At 40.5% G+C, this 23205-nt stretch overlaps 1 protein-coding gene across 2 annotated transcripts in view; it reads left to right on the top strand.

Moving 5' to 3' along the window:
• Positions 1-11196: 11196 nt before the first annotated feature.
• slc12a2 (solute carrier family 12 member 2) overlaps positions 11197-23205 on the top strand; it is a 68490-nt gene continuing 56481 nt past the window's right edge. Inside the window, exon 1 of one of the 2 annotated variants that reach the window (XM_023273074.3) lies at positions 11197-12174. In XM_023273074.3, the coding sequence (XP_023128842.1) occupies positions 11623-12174 (552 nt within the window). In that variant the 5' untranslated portion in view covers positions 11197-11622. The remainder of the gene's footprint in view (positions 12175-23205) is intronic. The other variant, XM_023273073.3, reaches the window with a different exon arrangement.

Below are 23205 nucleotides of genomic sequence, written 5' to 3'. Positions count from 1 at the left end.
CAGTTTGACATAGACGCCCTGCTTCATTCTTCTCTCACACCATCCGTCCTCTCTGTCCAAAATTACTGTTCTCAAAGGAATGTCCTTTATCATTCAGATACAGATGAACTGCTGTTGTTTAGTCTTTCTTTGTAGAAGTCCATGCACTCCTTGCTGCTTTGATCCGCATACAGCATTGCTGCACTTCTGTTTCGGTGTTTTATCCTTGGGGTAACCAGTATTTGTCACAGAGTGTAACAAGGTCTGAGATGCACTGATACATTGTGGCTGGAGACACACCAGCTACATATGAAATGATGATGTTGTTCCTACTGTTCGTCCTTTTGCTTCTGCTTGTTGTGGTGCTATGTTTTCCTGATCCTTTGGTTAATTTTATGAAGGCCTAGCTGGGCTAACCACAAGGACAGGGCATGTATCTGGCTGATGGTATGGTTGGTTCTGTCCCATAAAAAGCTGCTTTGTAGGAGTTGTTTTGCATTGTTGTAGGTGACAGAGCTGACACTGGGTCTCAGTGGTGCTCCTTCCTTGTGTGTTTTTGGAAGACCATACATGCATGGCGTGTCTTCATCAGGCTAAAGCTGATAGTAAGAAGGATAGTCAAACAGGTTTCTTTTCTCAACTATTCTAGGCAGTCCATGACCTTTGTTTTTCTGGCTGTTTGTGGAATCTCATCTCTGGGCCTCATAGGTAGTAGGCAATAGGTAGTACTGTTGCTGAGTAATGTTATTTTACCTTTGCCGGCTGGCTGATCGTGATGTTTTTATCTTTGCTTAGAGACACTACTGCCTTCCTTTCCTGGGATGTGAGGTTGGAGGGAGGTACATTAGCGTTTGGAGAGTGCTGCTAATACCATCAGCCTGACCTGTTCTGCTTCTGACAGATTGTTATTTCAAATGGCAGCTTCTGTGGCTGTGATAAGGTCTGCTAGAGCTGGAGTGGATATAAACATTTGAAACTCCTTATCAGTTAGAACTAAAGAAGCCTCTTGGATGAGAGTTGAAACATCTCGAAGAACCTAAAAGAGAAGTTCGGTGTCTTTTTTTTACCAAGATGACCTGGATGATTGAGTTTTCCTGCAGAGCCTAAGTTTAAGATGGACTGGTTGATCAGAGGATGTTTTCAAATTCTCAATAACTGTCTATATTTCTAAGACTTATTTTCCCTCACAGAATGGGTGTGAAAACATCTTTCATCGATTTTTGGGTAGTATTTCTACAATTCCGAGCACTCTTGTGTCTCACCACATCTTAACAGTTACCTTGTGGATAATGAGCTCAGTTCAGTCGTCCTCAGTGAAAGTCACAGTACCCGGTTAACTGAAAGGCCACGAATATGGTCAAAACAAACAAACCACTGATGATACATAAACTGCACCACACCAGTGCAGCCGTGCAACACAGCACTCAGCTGGGAAGTTAGGATGATATATCATATTCATTCACCCACAGAGCTGAAACGAAGACCCTTTAAAATAACTTTTGAGCACAGGCTATGACCTTAATGAAAATATATCTGCAGGAACCCAAAACTACTATAAAGAAACCGTCATAACAAGATACAAATAGACACATGACAGTAAGGATATACAAAATGATTACAAAAAGAATGGAAATCACTTCCAAAAAGAATATTAGCAAACAGATGCTAAGAGACAACAAAGAAGCATACTACAATCAAAAAGAGTTGCAAAGTGGCTACACAGAGACACAAAACTATCACAAGGAGAACTATTAAGATCTAAAATGACCACAATGCCACAGTCACTATTCTGTACTGAGTTTGGAGCATCTGTTTCTGTCAGGTTTCATTCGATTGAGTGGTGGTAGAAGTACTTCATTAATATTACATTACAAAATAACGCTAAAATGATACGTAATCAATTTAGTGATGTGTGTGAATGTGGCAGTGTAAAATGTGCAGTCGTGTCAGCACAGCCGCTGTTTAATATCTGTAGCAATGTTAAATAAACATCCAGCCATCTTACCCACTTCATGCTCTCTTCCTTTGATTTGTTTCCTTTCCTTGAATCGCCCTTTACTACCAAAAATATCAGTCAACGCTAAAGCTTATTGGCACTATCCATCTTTTCCTCTCAAAGAAATAACCAGTGACTGTTTTATTTGCTTTAACTTTGCTTGAAATACACTGACATTCCCAGGGGAGGTGATTCTTTAACACATCTCTGCTGACTGACACTGAAGGTCACCCGGGTCAGTACCTTCTTACCGGTATAGATGACACTGCAGGGGTCCATCTGCAGACCTGTTGAGTTACACAACAAAAATAACTCTGAGGGCAAAACCTGTGGTACACTTCTCATCTTACAGTGAACCGTGAGAGGATGGATCAGTTAGAGAGCTGAATGAGGAAGAGTGCAATTCACTGATTAATTAAATTTTTGAAACATGCGGGTGCAGAAATAGTGGTTTTCAGAAAAAGCAAACACAGAAAGCTAAACTGTATGTTTTGAAATGAAAATAAATGATGAGTGATTATATTCGTGAAACTGCAATAAACACTCTTACAGATAAGTGGGGAAAATTAAGACAAGAAACAAAAAGTGAGCATTGTATATATTATTGTTATTATAATTATTATCTTTACTGTATATTGCTGCTGTAACACGGGAAATTTCCCCTGACATGGGGAGTAATAACGGTTTATCTTATCTTATCTTAAAGTTGTGTAGAAACCAGCAGCAGAATTGTAATTCAGCTGAGAGCCCAGTGAAATGGATACCAATGAATGTATGCCCATTTTCATCAAGAACTCATGTCACTCATTCGTTTTAAAGGTAACAGGAGGGTGACAGGAATGCTACATTATTCAGTGTGCAGCACACATGCCGTTTCTATTTGTCTTTTTCTTTTCATTACAAATACAGTTGCTACCTTATTGCTGGAGTGTTTTGAAGAGAAACAGAAGGGGAATAGATTTTATGGCAGCAAATGAGAAAAGTCCTCACAACATAGAGGCCCTTTACCATCATTGACTTTTTATTTCAGTCGTTTGCACATATAATAAAGCTCTTATGTCTTTTGAATCCTGCTTCTCAGTGAATGTCTCCGAATAACAGCTACTGCTGGTATACAACACTCTGATCATAGAGCTCCACCAGCGAGCCACACTGTTGCACTGGGTGACATGTTGCTTCATTACCATGAACACACACTAAGTTATTTCGACTTAGTCCCCCTACCACACACATCTTCAAGCTGTCCTAAATGTTCGCTACAGCACCAAATGGGTGATTAAGAACTGAATCTCTCTGAAATATCTCTCTCCTCATAAGTTTACATGTCTGCAATTAGTTTTGGACACTAAAAAACAACTTGCTGAATAGTGTAATGACTTAGTGAGTGCGTGTTGGGCAGTTCAAGTGACACTGGCAGGTGGACAAATTCAGTGTTTACTCTGAAGCTGAGGGTCTGCTTGTGTACCTCTCATATTACAATGTTTCTGTTTGGCACACAGTGTTACTGAGAACCAAGTCCTTATGGGAATTCATAGTGTTTCTACCTTTTCTGATATATGGGGATATATATTTCTGATATATTTCCTTCTACTATTTTTTCTTCTTCTGCTATTGAAGTCTATGGCAGACCCCACAGCCATATGCTAAAAAACAATAAAACCTAGTACACTGATTGAGTTTGGCTGGGAAAAGTAGGGAGGAGAGAGAAGGAATTGGTTTGAAATGGTCTATTCATAATACTAAACATTTTCTTACATACAGTCACGCAGCTGCAAAAGAATAAGATGTAATGTCTCCCCTTTTCAAATGATTTTTTCTTAAATTCTCTTCTTCAGTCTGAACAGTCCATCTATCCATCTATCCATCCATCTATCCATCCATCCATCCATCCATCCATCCATCCATCCATTATCTATACACCACTTAATCCTCATTAGGGTTGCAGGGGGGCTGGAGTCTATCCCAGCTGATTTAGGATGAAGACAGGGGACACTCTGGACAGGTTGTCTGCAGGTCACACTCACACCTACAGACAATTTAGAATCACCAATTAACCTCAGTGTGTTTTTGGACTGTTGGAGGAAGCAGGAGAACCTGGAGAAAATCCACACAGGCACAGAGAGAACATGCAAATTCCACACAGAAAGATTATAAGATTTGAACGCAGGACCTTTGAGCTGTGAGGCGACAGTGCTAACCACTGGGTCACCATGCCACCCCAAATCTAAATAGTGTAAAATGAAATATTTAACTAACCACAATTGATTTTCAATTTTATAATTTATTTTAAATCTTAAAAAATAATGACAGTTAAGAAAATTGCACTTTGTTAGTTTAAGTTTGCAAATTATTGAAGATGTGGTTTCTTATAAACTAGCTTGAGGAGTAGTATGATTTTGTATCTTTAAGCTTAACACTAAAATCAGTTTGATTGGAAATGACATATACCTGTGTGGCGACCATCTGTTTCAACGTGGCACCCTGGTCATTCATTTATTTACTTATTATTGACAAAAGTTATGTAAAGCATTCAAACTCCAGGGAAACATTTTTGAAATGAAAAAAGTGAAAACCAGAATGATCAGCTAGACCTGAAAAATGACTAAATACAAAAATCCTTAAATAATCTGAAATACATTGATTTCATGCCTTTCATTTCATATCTCGTATTCCATTTCGACTTCCAACCAATATCGAAGACTTCCACTAATTATGAGCAAGGCAGTCGTCCTGGAAGAGTACCTGATTTGAATTCTGGTTTGAAGTCACTATTGTTCCTGGTAATGTGAGGCCATATGTCCACAGAAGAATATTACATCGATTGATATTTTTGTTCAGACCATTACTTTGCCTATTTGTCAGCAAAAGTCAAACTATTTCTGTGGGCTATAATTACTTTTCCATGACTGCTGTTCCTCTAAGTTTTACTCTGTTAATTTGTAAACTCATGAGACTGATCTCATTATGACATTTCACAGAGGCGGATAACTTGATTACTTGCAGGGAGACTTTCAGGGTAACAATTGCTCTTTGTATTCCATTCCTTTGAGTTCATTCTCAACTTTTCTTTATGTACAGTGCAAATATAACTCTGATGATGATGATGTTGAAGATGTGATAAGCAGTGAGATGATGATGATGATAATGATGTTCATCAGTGCTGATTAAGTCCAGAAAGTAGTGGGATGATGGCAACATGTGTTCTTTTTTTGATGCAGAGCTTGTGAAACTACATTTTGGATGCGTGGGACTTTAAGTAACATAGAAGAGGTTGTAAATATAGGTGAAAATCAGGGTAATTGGTCAAAACAGGAATGCACTCTCATATGTTGCAGTGTTGAAACAGCTATAGAGGACTTAGTGAGTCATAGTAATCTCCTGCTGTAGAGAGCAGCATTAACTGGATTAGCAGGCCCCTGGCTAATGAGCAGAGGAAGCTCTCTGGGGGGTTTGACCTTTCCCACTGCTGTGAGAAGATATTGAAGAGTCTGTCACAGTGTGATTGTCGGCATGACACTGCTCCAGTGCAGGCATTCAGCCAGGACAGGCTAGGAAACTTTAGATCTAACGGAGGATGTCGTGGAGAAGTAAGAGCTCTATATCTGTATTCTCATGTTCTACCCATATACCATTTGAGCGAAATTCTAAATGTTTCCCATTTAGTTTAGTCTCTCACGTCACTATTGTCACTCTATTGTATCTGAGGATGTTTGATCAGTCTGTCTAACCATTTGTCCAATGCTTTTCTCTCTTAAGGGCCCTGCAAGCCATTCATCAATTAATCACAACAGTACGACCACTCTGGTAAGGTCTGGGATATATTACACGGTAAATTAACCATCAGTTCTCACAGTAAGTGTGTAGGTGCAGGTGAAAAGAGTCGTGCAGTCCCCACTTCATATCAGAGGAGAAGAGGTAGAGAGGGTGGACTCAGTCAGATTCCTTTGCATGCACATTACCAAGGATCTGACATGGACACTAAACACCTCCAAACTGGTGAAAAAAGCCCAGCAGAGGATGTTCTTCCTGAGGAAGCTGAAGCAGACTGGTCTGGCCCCACAACTGCTCAGAAACTTCTACAGAAGCACCATGGAGAGCATCCTCTGCCAGGGCTGCACAGTGTGGTACAGTTCCTGCACAGCAAAAGACAGACAGGATCTGTCCCGGGTGGTAAAGGTGACACAGAGGATCGTGGGAGCTGAGCTCCTGGACCTGGACTCTGTGTACACTAAGGGCATGCAGAGAAGAGCACGGGCCATCTGCATGGATGTCAGCCACCCAGGACACTCCCTGTTTGTGCCCCTGCCGTCAGGGAGGAGGTACCAGGCCATCAGAACATGGACTACCAGGCTGAGGAACAGCTTCTTCCCCAGAGCTGTTGCCTCCATTACACCACTACATCTGCTCCCTCTCCCACCCTCCTGCCCCCACAGACATGCACAACCCAGAGATGGAACTCTTACCCACTCCCCACCCCCCTGCTCTCAAACAGAGACTCACTGATGGACAATAATCATTTTAATGTGCAATAACCATTTCATACCGAGCATTTTACTTGAATCAGAGCAGCAGATGTTGCACGATTACACTTTTTAAAATACTTGTTCTATTTACTTGCATCTATCTATCTATATATATATATATATATATATATATATATATATATATATATATATATATATATATATATATATACATATATGTATGTATGTATGTATGTATGTATACATATATATATATATATATATATATATATATATATATATATATATATATATATATATATATATATATATATATATATTTTTTTTTTTTTTTTTTTTTTTTTATTGATAAGTTTATTGTTATAATTACGCAAAGTTTGGTCTCCCATTCAGTTGTGTGGAACCTTTGCTGGGGGCCGCTTGTACTCCCTGTACCCCTGTACATACACTTATAGGTGCCATACGCTGTCCTATAAATATGTTTTTCTCACTTTACCGCTCCCATTTTGTTTGTGTTCTGAGAGAAAGGTAAGTGAGATTGTGCTATTGTAATTTATGTGTTTTAATGTAATATAGTTCTACTTATAAGTTTATTTTCCCATTCTAATATGATTATGCATGATTTAATGTCTGTGTGACGGAACATTTTGGTTGTCTTTATCGACTGTAAAGGTATGTGTTTTGTCTTGTACTGTACATGAACTGAATGTTTCTTGCCTTACAAGGTGCCCTTTTGTTTGAGTTCTGAGAGAGAGGAGTACAAGTCTGTGTGACGGAAGATTTTGTGTCTTTTTTATCGACTGTGAAAGGCTGTAATAAATGGAGATTGCCTCCAAAAAAAGATCTGTTTCAGCTGAATCAACACAACGCAGAGAAGAGAAGCCACTGGTTACATACTTAGTTTTACCAGAAGTTGTTTTCATGTGGCTACACCCATCAAAAGCTCCAGGCTGTTTGTAATAATAACATCATGCAAGACTTCCCAATTTGAATGGCTGATGGTATACTTGATCTCCAGTCCTTTCAGCAACAGAAGCAATGACTACCTAAACAAAAGAATGCATATCAGTACACAAACAATCATGTTTAAGAATTATTTACACACTAAATATCATTGTTTGTTCCCTCTGTCACATCATGCGATGGATGAGAGGTAGAGTGGGAGGCAGAGCCTTCAGTTATCAGCTCCTCTGTTATGGAACCAGCCCCAGTTTGGGTTCAGGAGGCAGACACCCTCTCTATTTTTCTATTTTTAAGATTAGGCTTAAAATGTTCCTCATCGATAAAGCTTATAGTTAGCGCTGCTGAGTCACCTGAGCCGTCCCTTAGTCATGCTGCTATAGATTTACACTGCTGGGAGACTCCCATGATGCACTGGGCTCCTCTCCTCTCCTTTCCTCTCCTCTCCTCTCCTCTCCTCTCCTCTCCTCTCCTCTCCTCTCCTCTCCTCTCCTCTCCTCTCCTCTCCTCTCCTCTCCTCTCGTCTCCTCTCCTCTCCTCTCCTCTCCTCTCTCTCTCTTTCTTTCATATATTTACATACCAGTAGTGACATGTAAATGTTACTAACTTTGTGTCTTCCCCGTAGTTCGTGTTTGTTCTCACTGTCACTGACTGTTTGCTCATAGGGAATCCGAAGGCAACTTTGAATTATTGGGTTCTCTGTTTGAAATTTGTAAATTTTAAGTGCTATGAGATGACATACGCTGTGAACTGGCGCTATACAAAATAAATTTAAATGAAACTGAATTGAATAGCAAGCGCAGCCCCTGAGCCGGTTCAATCAGTCGACCTTCAGCTTGTCCTTGTGGCATAACCCTGAGCCTTATCCTGAGTCAGAGGATGCCACTGACCAACTGAAGCATTGACTGCATCTGTTTGCATTGTCTGCTGGGACCCGGTAGTGTTCAGCTCCTCTGGTTTCCAGTTTTCTGCCTTTACAGCTTTGAAATCTAGTATCCAGCACACCCGCCTCTGATGTCCTGCCTTTGCCACTGACCTCCTGCTCGACCTCCAGAGGTGTTCCGTTCTTGCCGTCTGTCTTCTTTCAGGTCACCCTTGGAGCAGTTCCACCAGTTTGCCCTGCCTTTAAACTACCCACCTGAGTGACTCTGCTTGATTTTCCTGTTTATGGACTGTCTACCTGGAATTTTGTTGCCAGTTGTCCATCCCCTGGCATCCAGCAGAGGCCCTTGGTTCCCCTGCCACTTGAACCCAGGCATTCCACCTGCGACCGCCTGTCTCCCGTTTCCCTGCCATCAGGTCATCCACCTGAGTGCTTGGATTTTTCTGCCCCTGGATGCTTGGTTCTGGCATATTAACCCTCATCAGTATATGTGGTAAAACCTATTAATCCGTACACTTGGGGTCCAGCTGGACCCCAGTAGTATTTCATTTCTTTCACATTTCTGTACCTGTCCTCTCAATATATATTAGATACAAATTTGAAAGAAACAATGAAATTACTATTGCAATATTAGTGTAAGAACTCCTGAATTGAAATGAAACACAATACAACTGAAGCAGTCATCACAAGAGCAAAAAAACACATACATAAATAAAAGATGCACAGTCCGGCTGGGGTCTGGCTGGGGTCCGCCTGTACCCCAAATTATTTTTTTATATATACACCACAAACCTGGTTGGCATCAAATAAGCTTTGGTGTATGTGATGACAACTAAGTGGGTGACAACTACCTAAAGGGACTGAAAAATCCAACTTACAAATAAAAACATATGACAAGTTATATACATCAGGGGTCCACATGGACCCAATGTGTACTGATGAAGGTTAAGTGTGTTAGATTTGTGTCTTTCAGTTGTCAGGTCGTCTGTTTTTGTTTGTATTCCTTTGCCTAAGCCCCCTGTGTTCCTGCTTTATTCCCTGTTTTACTTCTGAATTGATTTTATTACTTTGTTTTACCCTATTTTGTTGGACTTCATCATGTCAGACATTACCTGTTTTCACTTGGACTCTCCAGCTGATTTCAGTTGAAGTTGTTCCTTACTAGGGTTTATGCTTCTTACATTTATAAATTTTAATAAAGGTCACCTTTTCTTCATTCAGCATGCCTGTATGTACTGTGTTATATATTTGGGTACTCCTTCCTGAGCTGAACTTAACACTATGAAGTGTCCAAACATTCAGGCAACTAACGTGAAATGCCAGGACTTTCTTACGATGAGTAAGACTGAACCAAGTAACATTTTTGTGTCACAAGTGTGAACGGCATGCTGTGACATTAATGGATAGGCATGCACAAGCAACATACTTCCAGGCTTTTTCTATATTTCCACAACAAAACCGATCCAAAAACATCTCATTGTCCCCATAAACCATAGTTTGCATACCAGAAGTCACAAAATACCTTTCATGTATGTTATCTATTCCCTTTTTCACTTTGATCCACAATTTCACATCCATTACAATCAGAAATGTCCAATAAAACTCACAGATAATGATTGTAATCTGGGTTTGAGAAAACACTAACAGGAGCTGAAGTTTATATTGTTTGCTCATGTTGTTTGTAAAAGTCTTTCCTCTGAGTTTATTAAATTCTTGGACCATCAAACAGAATCCATATGAGCATGTCAAAAGCAAGAGTTAAATTTCTGCCTGAGTTTAATTAAGGCTGTTGGGATATTTTCCTTTTACTGTTTCGAAGTTAGTAATTTATCATCACACATGGACAGAACAATAAGTCTTTAGGAAATCATAGATAAATTAGTTTTTCTGTTCGAAAAAAGATGACCTGTGCTTCAGTGACAGAATGCCATCACTTTAACAGACTGATGAAGCACCAGTGTAACATACCCTGTATCTGATAAGGGCTACAGACAACAGACATGGAGACACAGGTGTAAGACATGATGTAGGTGTTGCGATTGTGGTGGTTATTTCATTTAGATGTTTCATTTCATGAGATTATCTGTATATGTATTTGCTGCAGCTCACTAAATCTGCCACTTGTTGATGTGGCATTTGCTAGTTTGCTAAAGTACATGTGAACGCATGTGCATTCTTTGAGTCATAGCAGTTACATGGTGAAGGTATTGTGCATTCACTGGCTGATTCTTCTAACATCTATCATTGCATGCATCATGTAAGATTATAAGGTTAGAACAACACCACGGCCTGCTTGTGACACCTGTCTGAGGAGCAACATGAGCCTCTTTGCAGAGTTGTGATGTGCCTGCAGCTCTCAGTCAACAATAAGGGTTTACAGATCTGTTATTGTTTATTGACAGTCACGCCAGCAACATTATACAACGCACACCTTTCATTATAATTCCAGAGTCTAGAATATATCTAGATATGTCACAGCCATGAAAAAATATCATATTTTGTAGCCGTTTTGGCAATTGCATGTTGTAATGTGAGAAAGTGGAGACCACATGTGTACTATATTGTTATTGCAGACACTCACAGTAGGTTATATTAAGTCAAAAATAGAACACCAGGCAAAGGGCGGTACTTTGGGTGCGCACTATTTCTCTCCAGATCTGGAAGAAGGTAAATCAAGCCCTGTTGGTGCAGTGTCACCCCTCCCCTCTCGGTCCTCGGTCTCTTCCTCCTGAACACGTCACGCCTTCTGTTTGGTATTGTGATGTCATCTCGCGACATTTCCTTGACTTTGAAAAATAACCAACGCGATCCATCACATCTCGCGAGGGTCTCTTCCCCGACACCCCACCCCCAAGCTGGAGCCCACCCTTCAGCGAGGCCGTCTGCAGTGTGTATAATTGTAGCGAGGGAAGCTGTCGGAGTTGAGGAGGAGCTGCGACAAGGTCGACAACAGCATCCTACGCTGAACAACAGAAACAACCACAGGTGGACGGCCTTTTGTGCTGTGGTTCCGTGCTACATAACGGAAGAGGAGATTTTGGGACTTTTTGTCGTAGTAGAAGAAGGAAGAAAGTGCTATAAAGTTTCCAGCCAGTAGCCGCATGTTCTGAGGAAGCTAACGAGCTACCCTCCACTGCTGCCGCTCTCCGCTCGGCTGCCCTGCGGTTCCTCTGACCAGGCGGAGCGGCGTGTTCTCCCCTTTAAATCAGAAGACAGTTATTAACGGGCGACTCCCAAGATTCCACCCTTTGTCCAGTTAGATTTGTGGGTCACAAACAGTTTTTACACACGGGTTCTACGTTCATTTGTGTTTTTGTGCCATGTCAGCACCATCTTCCGCGTCTTCCGCTACGGCGGAGAACGCCGCGACGGAACGTGATTTTCTAGCCCCAGATGCGGGCCAGAAGCCGCCGGGTCCGACGCCCAGCCAGAGCCGTTTCCAGGTGGACCTTGTGGCTGAGGCTGCGGGCGCCGCCGATGATAAGTCCCCGAGCTCCGACGCTTCCGCCACTGCTCCGGAGGGTCCAGATTCTGATCCAGGGGTCAGCAGCGAGGAAGCCAAAGGCCGGTTTCGGGTGGTGAACTTTGCCGATCCGAGCGGAGCGGGGAGCGCTGCCTCTCCAGAGGCGGCGCCGGCTGAGGGATTGCAGAACGGGGACACGGTGATGAGCGAGACCAGTTTGCATTCATCCACAGGGGGCCAGCATCACTATCACTATGACACCCACACCAACACCTATTACCTGAGGACTTTTGGTCACAACACCATCGATGCCGTGCCCAACATCGATTTCTACCGGCAGACAGCAGCGCCGCTGGGGGAGAAACTCATCAGACCCACCCTGTCGGAGCTGCATGACGAGCTGGACAAGGTAAGGCCCCCCAGGCGGCTGCAACAACTGATATAGATGGCCATTGCATCATTTTTCATTGTAAGGATATTAGCTTAGAACTTCGTGTTAATAACAAGGATCATTAGTTCCAGGGGACTATCATGTCAAGCGTTTCCATCCTCAGTTGCTCCTTAGAAACTACAGACCGTCTCATGTCAGTCCAGGTCATGTGTTGTGCCTAGATGCTGACCTTCTCCACTCACAGCAACGGTATGTCGTTCCCTTGAGTGCTCCCTCTAGGTCACGGCAGCCTCACCGGACTGAATTGTTTTTTGTAAATTTAAGACGGAAGCTATGGCTGAGCGTTGGAGGTTAGTGTCTTATCAAAATGACTGGAGCTTGCTTGGAATGTGTTGTTTGTATGGTGCTTGGTTGATGTTTACATTATGCGCAATACATGAATGGCTCAAAGTCGTCTGTCACTTGCTGCTGTGCTGTTTTGCTGAGCGTCTTGAATGGGCGTTTTTCTCATGTTCATTGTGATTAACCGCATTCACTAGTATTCTGTGTAGCCAGAAGTAGGCGAATGTGTGATTGCACTGGCATTTATGTGTTGCTTAAAAGCCGTAACTCATCTCAGAAAGGTTTTCATCAATCAGGTGAACAGCCTAGCTGCTCCCATTAGGCCACTAAGAACACTGGTGAAGTCCAACACTGACTTTGGGTGATAAGATCTGGCTCACAGTTGGTGCTCTGGTTCATCTCAGAGTTGTTAGATGGGTCAGCACTTATACAGTCAAATAATTTTTTTCATGGAGCAGGCTTTGAAGACATCATCATTTTGAAGTAGAAGTCTTTCCAAACTTTTGTCTCAAAGTTAGAATAATACTATTATGTGGTCTAAATGTCATTGCATTATTTAGCATTAAAATTTTACTTCGTTGGAACTAATAAGGCCAGATCAAAACACACCTACATCACCAGAAGTATATGGGCTTGGATGTCCAGTAAGAGAGATTATATTCATGTCCACAGACTTTTTGCCACATCACATCACCAATTATAAGATTTTGTCCACCAAAGGAAACAAACAAAATTAATAAAGAACTAATAATTTCAAAAGTGGGACCAAAAGTATGTGGACATCCTGCTTACTTCTGGTCCTCAGTGTTGAAGTTTCCACTCAGCTCTCACCAGGATTACAATGTCAGTGACTAATCAAAGGTCGTAGAAATGAATTTAATGTTGATCACACGTCTGATTTTTAAAGAGTGTTTTGTGTGCAGCAGCCCAGTGAACTGCTTTTTTATCTGACATTGAGTAACTTTTAATGGTCAAGGTTATATTTTGATAAACTTTTAAAGCAACTGTTGGCAGCAGTAGCCTGGCTAATACATCAAATTCCAGGTGAATTTGTTCTCAGTTCTCACTCTGGAATAGAAAGCTCTTCCAACGCTTGTACTTTCAACAGCTCTGACTGGAAGACATTTGTGAAATGCAGTACGTATTGTGTGGCTGTCTTTGTTGACTTTATGGAATCAAAATTAGGAATTTGGACAACATAAGCTAATTATTATTACCGATCGCAAGTATGGAAACGAGCATGAGTAACAGTGGAGCATTGTCCTTGTAACCTTTTGACTGTGGCTTTGTACACGTTCTTTTTTCATAAAAGGACACTGATCTTGATTCTGAAGTTTTTTTTAATTAATCTAATGGAAACTAATACTGATATTTGTGATTTAAATATCAATAATAATAATGATCATAAAATCTTCACACTTATATTAGTTTTATAAAACCTGGGAGATTACAGTGTAAAAAATAGTTTTAAAATACTGGTACTAAGTGACCACAGCAATATCCTTGGCATTTCTGCTCTTCTATTCTCTATTTCTATTCAATTTTTTCACAAAGTCTAGAGTTTTTATGATCTGATGGAAGGTTTTATCCGATTGCCCTTCATGAATTGATCAAATTACTTGTTCAGCATGGAAATGGTACGAATCAGTCCATATTTTTGTCCTGATTCATAAATAACCACATTCAGTCAAACACACACATTTGTTGAAAATGTGTATGTTAAAAAGCAAGCAAGAAACAACCATAAGAACAAAGTCTTGGTGCTATGATAAAGGCACCAGGGATCACCGAGTTCCATTACTGAGTAGGCATTTAGTTTTGCTTCCTGATCTGGTTAAAATAATGCTAAGTAACCACTAATGCACCCATTGGTCTAAGTGGTGCTGGACATGCTGACTAGCATACAATCTAAAAAGGCATTCAATGTTAAGACCAAAAATTTTATGGCCATTTATACTATCAATACACAGGAAGTGAAACAACATCCAATCAATTATGTATGCTGTTGTTGTACAGTGAGTCCCAAAACTCAGCCAGCTCAAGTGTGTAAGCTGGTTCTTTCGTGAGCCTGTTTAAAAAAAAATTGCATTCAGGTATGAAGAGCTAAAAAAGGTTTTGAGTCTGAGTTTTACTCAGATTATCTACCCAGATATCTCTGAAAGCCTGCTTTCAGGGCCAGTTGAGAGATGTCAGGACAACATCTGATCCACACATTTTAGATATTCTGCACGTAATTGTCTTCTATATGCTAAAAGCTCTGGGGTTAGTGTATGCTGAAGGTTACAAAGGATATAGCTGCAAGTCTGGTAAAGCAGACCCCACTGAGTCTCATGGCCCAGTAAAAATCAGAGACCCAGTTCCTACTCACAACCTCTCTGTCCATTAGACTTTGCCTATCTACTGTACTTGCAACTCATGACACACATAGATGCAGATGATGGGCAAAAGATAGAAATTACATGCACCCTGAAGCTTTGTGCAACAAGATGCCCAAAACCCAACCAATCCTGACCAAAGCTGGTCAAGGCTTCTGGTCAGTTCAGATCAATGTATCAGCTTCGGAGTTAGTTTCAAAGATACATGTAAAAGCTGATTTGGAAAACGTGCTAATATTCAGACTAAGGGAAGTTACAAGAATTTTATTCACTTTTAATCATATATTTTACAACATAAGTAATCATAGAGTACTTCACACAGTAAAGTCAAAACTTGGTGATAGTTGTAAGAAAAAACTCAGGTTTAACAGGAAGAAACCTCCAGCAGAGCAAAATTCAGGGAGGGTGGCCATCTGCCTTAACCATCTTGGCCAATCTGCCGCATACGAATACTACTGAAATTCCACAAATGTTATTACCAAATTTGATCCCAAAACTAAATGCTCAGTCAAATAAATGTCATCACAGTGGTCCTGTTGCTGGACCTGCACTTGCCACTGCTGTTCTTCATTTTGTTTGTTTTGGGGTCCTGTATTTTCAGTGCCTAGTGCATTTGCTCTACCTTTGATGCCATAAAAGCTGATACTGTCACATTTTCTGAATTTTGGTATTGATTTGATATTAAACTGTTGGTTTCCTATCCTTAATTGACTAGGCTGTCCAAAATGCCCCTCCACATGAACAGGATGTCCTTGTCCAAGATCACTGTCTCCAGTCAGTTATATAGTTAATGAAACTCAGTGAAAAGCAATCTCCCTTCCCTGTTGTGTGAAGCAGCTGAGGAGCTGTCCCCATGTTCAGCCATCAAGTAGTTGGTGATGAAAAGCTGGTCTTATGTTTTTTGAAGGTTGCGTAGCTAAGAGAGGGCTCCCTTTGTGTTCCTCATTTAGAATATATTGAGTCTCAGTGGCAGATATTTAGTACACTATCAGGAATCAAGTCTCTGTCATCACCACAGAATTACTGCTGCTAGCAGATATGTGCGATCAAATGATAGACAATAGGATTGAATTAGCTGCTGTGGTTGACTGACATTCATAGAGGCTTCACTGCTTGCCTCATTAGCTGGGAAATAGCTTTGAAATTCATGGGGTTTGTGGTGGATTGAAGGTCAGGGTGACCCTGATGTTTCCACTGTGTAATGTAATGAACAGTGAAGTGCCTTCCTCTCTTGGTATGACACAACCCAGATCGAAAGGGGGAATGGAAATTCCACTATAAAAATTGACTGTTGGTCATGGATGTTTTTCACAGTAATCAATGTGTCATTGAATGTACTGTTGGAGCAGGTAAAGAAGCTGAACAAAGGCTGGACACTTCAGGTAACTGATAAGGGCAGTGATGGTGAGCTCTACTATTAGCAGTTATGATGGGATGGGACATCACCAGCAGAGATGGGCAGAAAAATCTCAATTTTCTACTATATTGGGCCCTTGATCAGACAGTCGTAGCCACAATAGCAGTGTGCTGTAGGTCCATATTGACGAGCCACAAGGGAAACAGTGACAGGGCAGATTTATTCAGTCCAGAGCGGCCAAGCAGAAACGCACTGTGCTTAATTATTGATGTCATCCTCACTGTTGCAATAGTGTGGCAGCTCCGCTGTATGTACAAAGACTTTGATGTAGTGCATAACAATATGTGTGTACTTTACTTTTTGAACAGTTTAAGAAGAGCTGATGTAATCATTGCTTTTATGTCATCTCGGCTATAATACTTAAGATAAATAGCAACCATTTATTTGATGTGCTTTTATTGCCCAGGAACACATCCAAGTACAATTATTGTGCCACTTATTACAATTGTACTGTTAAGCCTAAACTGTCCACAAGCAATCATTAGAGGATGGTGGTCAAAGCCAAAGTAGTATAAACTGCTAGCTAATTATGATTTATTTTCGAAATTATTAACCTGAAGTCTGAAAGCCTAAACAATCCTAAGTCACATCTGGTAATGTTATGCTATACATATCTGAAAACCCAACAATATTCCATTTCAAATGGAAAACAGAAAAGCACAAAATCACAGTTTTTAGTAAATCTCCTGTCCATTGTCTAACTGATTGTTTGAGTAATAATTTCTGATTTATATTTAATATTCATTTGTGTGGGGTGTGATAGTACAAAAATTTCATGGTCTAATATGAACCTTGGTTTTGGTGTCATGGTTCATTTTTGGCATAGTAGACAAAACAAAAAAAAATATTCAAAAAATGCCAGTACTGCAATTAGAGCGATAAAACTGCCCAAAGTAGAGCTGTCTTTGTCTCTTTCTGTTGGCACTGTGAACACACTGAAATCATCCATGTGTACACTATTTATAAGCTGCTGACTTTAAAGCTAAGACAGATGAAGGCGCTGCAACAGGGGTCAGCTGCAGTAAGACCGGTGTTATATTTCCCACATCTTTAATAGGCCATGTGATTTAAGTGGGTACAGATAATGATTATTGGTAATCAAGACTGACTACTAGCCAGTATTTCGAACCAATACACATTCAACTCTTGAATTTCTGCAAGGGGATGAGTAAACTGTCTGTCTGTCTGTCTGTCTGTCTGTCTGTCTCATTATATTTTAACAACATATGATAGCAACAAACATGTCATTCATAACTATGTTACTTCAATAATAAGGATTCTTAATACTGAATATGTACTATAGACATATAGATGATGGTGCCAGATTGTCATGTAATGTTAGGATGCTCTCATCTGTTTACTGTGAAGTTGACTAATCGAGACTGAATACTTTGCCTCCTCTTGTCCTTCAGTTACATATGCCATTCATCTTTGCTTTGTTATCTTCTTGTCTTTTTGCCCACTCATTCCCATCGGTGAAGGCACTGTTTGTTTGTTTTCCAGCAGCTGTTTTGGCATAAGCTGTGACTGCCTCCTTATTTAGCTACTAACTGTAAGCGTAGCCTGAGTCACTGTTAAAGTAACTAGATTCCTGATTTGTAGAAGATGTGCAGATATGTCTGTCAGTTAGTACAGTGGGTGCTCCGCAACCATTAAACCTAACTCTGACCATGTCTGATGGTTGTGGAACACACACCGATTGTGGAACACCCACTTATGTAGTATGAAGAGAGTCGCATGCATGGCCGTTTACCAGGCTGTGCACGCTGTCATGGAAAGCATGAAATGGCCCTTAGAAAGAGTATGAATGCATAATACTTTTAAACCAAAATAGTTATCCTATCATGCTGGTAATTTCTGGTTGTATATTGGTAAGATGCTTTATTTTTTTGCTTGATTGACTGACAGTAGGAATTATAGGTCACTGATGATCTCAACAGTCATTTGGTTTGCTAAAGCTTTGTTTTGATTTTACACTGAGACATGTGGATACAGTCTCTTTAGATTTAGACCATTACCTGTTTGGCTTAAATAAAAATGTTGCACGTCTGTGTTTTACAGTTTGTGTAATGTCTCGGGTTTAGGCAATGAGAGCTGCTTTCAACAGCATCTCTACAGCTTTGCTGTTGTCATCTCGCGTGGCTTTGTTGAGAAATGTGACCCCTCCCAGCCACCAGTCTCCATGGAAACTGACAGGAAGCTACCAATGTGTTTTAATGCGGTGCCTTGTTTTTACAGCAGACCTAAGCAGCAGTGTTTTTAGGTGGAGAAATTGAGGAAGCCAACAACAACAGTAGCTACTTTGTACAGTTTATTTTAGGTGGTAGTCTGAATAAGCCTCTACCTGCAGTGCCAAGCAAGCGCATGTTTACCATGTTGTTTAGATGATTACTGCTGTTTTCATGTTTCAAGTGTTGAGATGGTGTTGAATATCTAGAGAAATCTTCCTTTTGTTTAGTGATAAAAGCCAATTGTAGAGAATTTCAGGTTACTTGTGTATCCACTTACAGGATTTTGATAATATTTTTAGCAACTGATGCAAAGTATGTACTTGATTTTCAGAAAAGCTGCAAAAACATGAGAGCTTTTTAAAAAAAGTTTCTGTTACATACATGAACTCCTAAAATCACACAGCGATTGGAGGCGTCTCAGTCCAAAACAACAGTTTATTCAGGATACTTGGCTGTATAAGTTGAAGTTGGTGGTTGTTGGTCTTAGAATTATAGTTGTCAGAGGCTTGCTTGTTTAGAATAGTGATTCAACCCGGTAATCAATCATGAAATCAGTTCATACTCTTAAAATATTCAACAGTAAGGAAACAAAGGTGGAAACAGTTTACTCTGAGTACATGTTGTTGACCATCAGTGAGGTACAGTTGTTGCAGAGTTCTTTACAAGAGATGTTGAGAGGTTAGCTTTGCACAATGGAACCTCTGTTTGAGTCTGATTTTTTTTGGAGCAAATCTCTCCCTCCCCCTGTGCTTCTACTCTGTCTCCACTTTACTGTGTTGACTGCACAGATTGTACATAGAAACAGGAAGCGAAGGACGCCCTGGGCTTCTGGTGTGGCCTTTGACAGGAGAGGGAATCCTTTTGTCTCAGCAACAGCCCCATAGCTGATGGCTTTACAGCTGTTGTAACACATACACAACACACACAAGCTGTTGGGCAACAACTTGTAAACCTGTGTGTGTGTGTGGGAGAGAGAGAGAGAGAAAGTTTGTGTGTGTGGGAGAGTTTGTGTGTGTGGGAGAGAGAGTGAGTGAGTGTGTATGCGTGTGCTTTATGTCTAGGACCTGGCTTCCTTCTTATTCCCACGTCCAAGTGCGTCACACAGAGCCTGATGTCAGAAATAGCACAGCAACCTTCCCTTCTCCTGAGACCATTACATGTCCAGTAATTAAACTGAGTACAAAAACAGGGGTATAAATGACAGCTTTACAGATTCACTGCAAAGCAAGCAGAAGTATTCCAGCAGGAATGTTGTATCGATTCAAATGTGTAACTTCCGTTCAAATATAATAAAGCAATCTCTCAAAATAAGTAATATGTTCCATTGGTTGTTCTTAGAAACTTATTTTCTTCAGTACTAGTAGCAGAACTGATACTGTTGCAACTTTTTGATCCTCCTGTATTTATTATTTTAGACCCAGAGCCTGTTTAATAAAGGATTTCGGTACTCATCCCTTTGCTTTAAAATTTTTTATTCAGATGGGAATGCACAGTTAGCAGATAGAATTTCTTTTAGTACCAACATGGACCAGAAGTCAAAAATTGTAGCAGTGACAGAGCTAACATATTAATTTCTTTGACAGCTGCTAGTACGACACTCATGAAAAAATAGTGAAGATCGCTTAGTTACAAGCTACCACCGGAGGCATCCTTAATCAGATACCATTGTACTCTTTTTCAAAGGATGTCGGACAGCTGTTTAGTAGGAGGACTGAAGAACTTCTTCCTGCCCCGTGCACACACCACAAACACATTTGCAAATATATTAGCATTTGTGGGATTTTGGTTTGATGGTGGCTGGTTGGAAAACTTTAACATCACCCAACCTATCCCACTGCCAAAAACATGAACATATGAGAAATGTTTTAAAGGGTTTTATTGCTAGCCTGAATGTGAACACCACACCACAGGCTAGTGGGACTGGTGTCCTGTTCAGCCAGTATGCCCAGCACTGTGTGGGCCGGCAGTGGTGAGTACAGATACCACAGATGGTCTGAAAGGCTGGCTTAGTCAGTATGCACATTTCAAGTCCTTTAGTGTAGTTTTGAATGGCCTCATTGCTTATAATGGAACGAATGACAACAGATCAGATGTACTCCACTGTGCGAACACTGGCCATATTGACTAAACCAGACATGTCAGGCTTGAATAATCATGGTAGCCTGCTAGCCCTAGGCCATTAGAAAAGCACTCTTACTGTCCTAATTGGACCAGTGCTGAAAAATGAATAAAAAATAAATAAACTTAAGCAAAGATCTTATTTAACTTGCATTTTCAGCCTTCGTATTGTCATTTCTAACCATACTTTGCCATCTGACACTCAGCTCCTGATGTTAGATACATGCCAACCAATTAATTGTACAGCTCTCTCCCTGAAATTGTGGCATTTACTGACAAGGACAGACAAATCTGGATTTGAAAAATGTGAAAGCAGCGTTGAAGATAAGTTAGGTTGGTTACAGTTTTGCAGTTTTTTTTTTAATGGGCAGCAAACCCTATTGAGCTCATGAATCAGTTGTTGCTCCATCTAATTATTGGCCCAATAATAACACTAGGCTTTTAAAATGTTCCCTTTAATGTAATGATGACCAATTATGACCATTAATTTCAAGCAATTTGCCACATCAGTCTGTATAATTAGTATTTGCTAATTACGTTCATGTCACAGTTTGTTTGCTTATAATAATACAACCATGTCATAAAAACTGACTAGAACTGGAAAGATTTTTAGTATTTTTTGAAAAGCGTTATCCATTTCAATTGTGTGCAGTTAATTTATATAAATCCAAATGTTATACATTGCCTAAAAATCTGGATAACCTTAGAAAAGTCTTTGAAAACCCTGAAATGCAGTTGAAGTTCATTACGAAGGTCAAGTTTTCTGATATTCCCTCTGTGTTCTCAGGAGACTGGGATTTTGTTCCGTTTTGTTCCGTTAACACAACAGCGATGACCTTCATATTCACATTTCCTGTTGCTTGAAGGGCTCTGCGCTACATAACAGATCGACTCTCCACTCACAGAACACTGCTAAGCTCAGCACTTCACAATGCACATACACTATTCCCACTTCTAGACTCAGTCATGGTATGAGAAGGGAATATTGATATCACATTCTGACAGGACACCGCCGCACCTTCCCCACCCCTCAATCCCCGTCAGCACAAAATAATTACACAGTGAAGGCCACTGTGCATTGTAGTGTTGTTACTATTAAGCTGAATTTATACTTCTGTGTTAACTGTTGTGGGTACGGTATTAGTGGGTGAAATCTCATGCTCGGCTATAAATCGCATCTTACAGAACCTACGTAAGGACTCCCACCGAGCCTTGGCCTTGACTATACATCCAGCTTTAGCCTTGTCTAGATGAGGGCCATCTCTCATTCACTTCAACAACCTGCTAAGTTAAAAGTCAAGGTTCTCAGCTCTTAATTACTAACATTGAACTGATAAAGAATGATTTTGTTTGTGTACATCAGTTAACATACCACATGTATGTGGAGCTGACACGTGTATGCTCTTCAGAAGGAAACGGTTTGATGACTTTGTCAAAGATATTTGGGCATTTTGGACATGTTTGTGACAGCGTCCCCCCTTAGTTTACTAAAGGAGCTTGTTTCATGAAGGTGGAGCTAAAATCCACTCCCTGATGTGGTTAGCATCATGGAAAATTGGCAAACAGTCTTTATATACATGTTTACAAGCTGCCACATGTGTGTTTGTGTATACACATGCAAGCCGTACGGGAAGATACGCCCACAATCCGGTTAATTTCCGTTCAACTGCAAAATTGCGTCGTCCATGGTGGCCCATTTCTATAAACATGTACACAAAGTCCATGTGGTGGAAATTAACAGTGCATAGGAGGAAAAAGCCTATGTAGGATTCAGACTTAAGGGTAACTGGGGCTCAGGTGCTAGAGCAGGTTGTGTACTAATCCCAAGGTTGGCAGTTCAATCCCCAGCCCCTCCACATGCCAAAGTGTCCTTGGGCAAGCCGATTGTGAATGGGTGAATGAGAAACACATTGTCAAGGTGGAAAAGTGTATAGTTGTGCAGACCAATTGGTTACATGCCATTGAATTTTTGCTGTTTTGAAGAAAAACATTATACATGGTTAGAAAATGTCTTACTTGACTGATGGTTATAGATACAAAAAGAGCAAAGGGACAGGCAGCGTCCAGATTCATGGCAATTTATTGTATTTCTAATGGGAGCAAAGCTTGATAAAGTATTGTGATACAATGGTTTACTGTTGCTTTGGCAGCAATAGTGGTAGCCTGAAAAATAGATGACCACAAATTAGGCTTGGACAGTTTCAAGGTATTACTGTATACAATGAATTTAAAAATCCCAAAAGCAAGATTTTCAGTTTTGATGGTTCTTTCTATAAAACATGCTGTACAGTGCAAAGCACACACCACCGCAGGTCAGTCTCTACTGGTGGAACAGCAAGCTGAGCTGAGAAAGATGGCCAAATGAGTGCTGGAGACATTTCAAGACTAGTAAAAAAAAAAGAAAATGACTCTGCTCCTGTTGGAACTATTTTGAGTTTTGTCCTGATGAGCCATCTGACTGATTTATTGAATAACACCTGTGACACTGTTCACACACATTAAACAAATAATTACTGTACTTATTTTAAATTTCAATTGTGATATCATTGTATGTAATAGTGATTAG

This window comes from Amphiprion ocellaris, chromosome 17 (genome assembly GCF_022539595.1).
Source record: "Amphiprion ocellaris isolate individual 3 ecotype Okinawa chromosome 17, ASM2253959v1, whole genome shotgun sequence".
In the NCBI taxonomy this organism is placed as follows: Eukaryota; Metazoa; Chordata; class Actinopteri; family Pomacentridae; genus Amphiprion; species Amphiprion ocellaris.
Note: the sequence above shows the minus strand (reverse complement) of the source record. Positions and strands in the feature narration are given on the sequence as shown.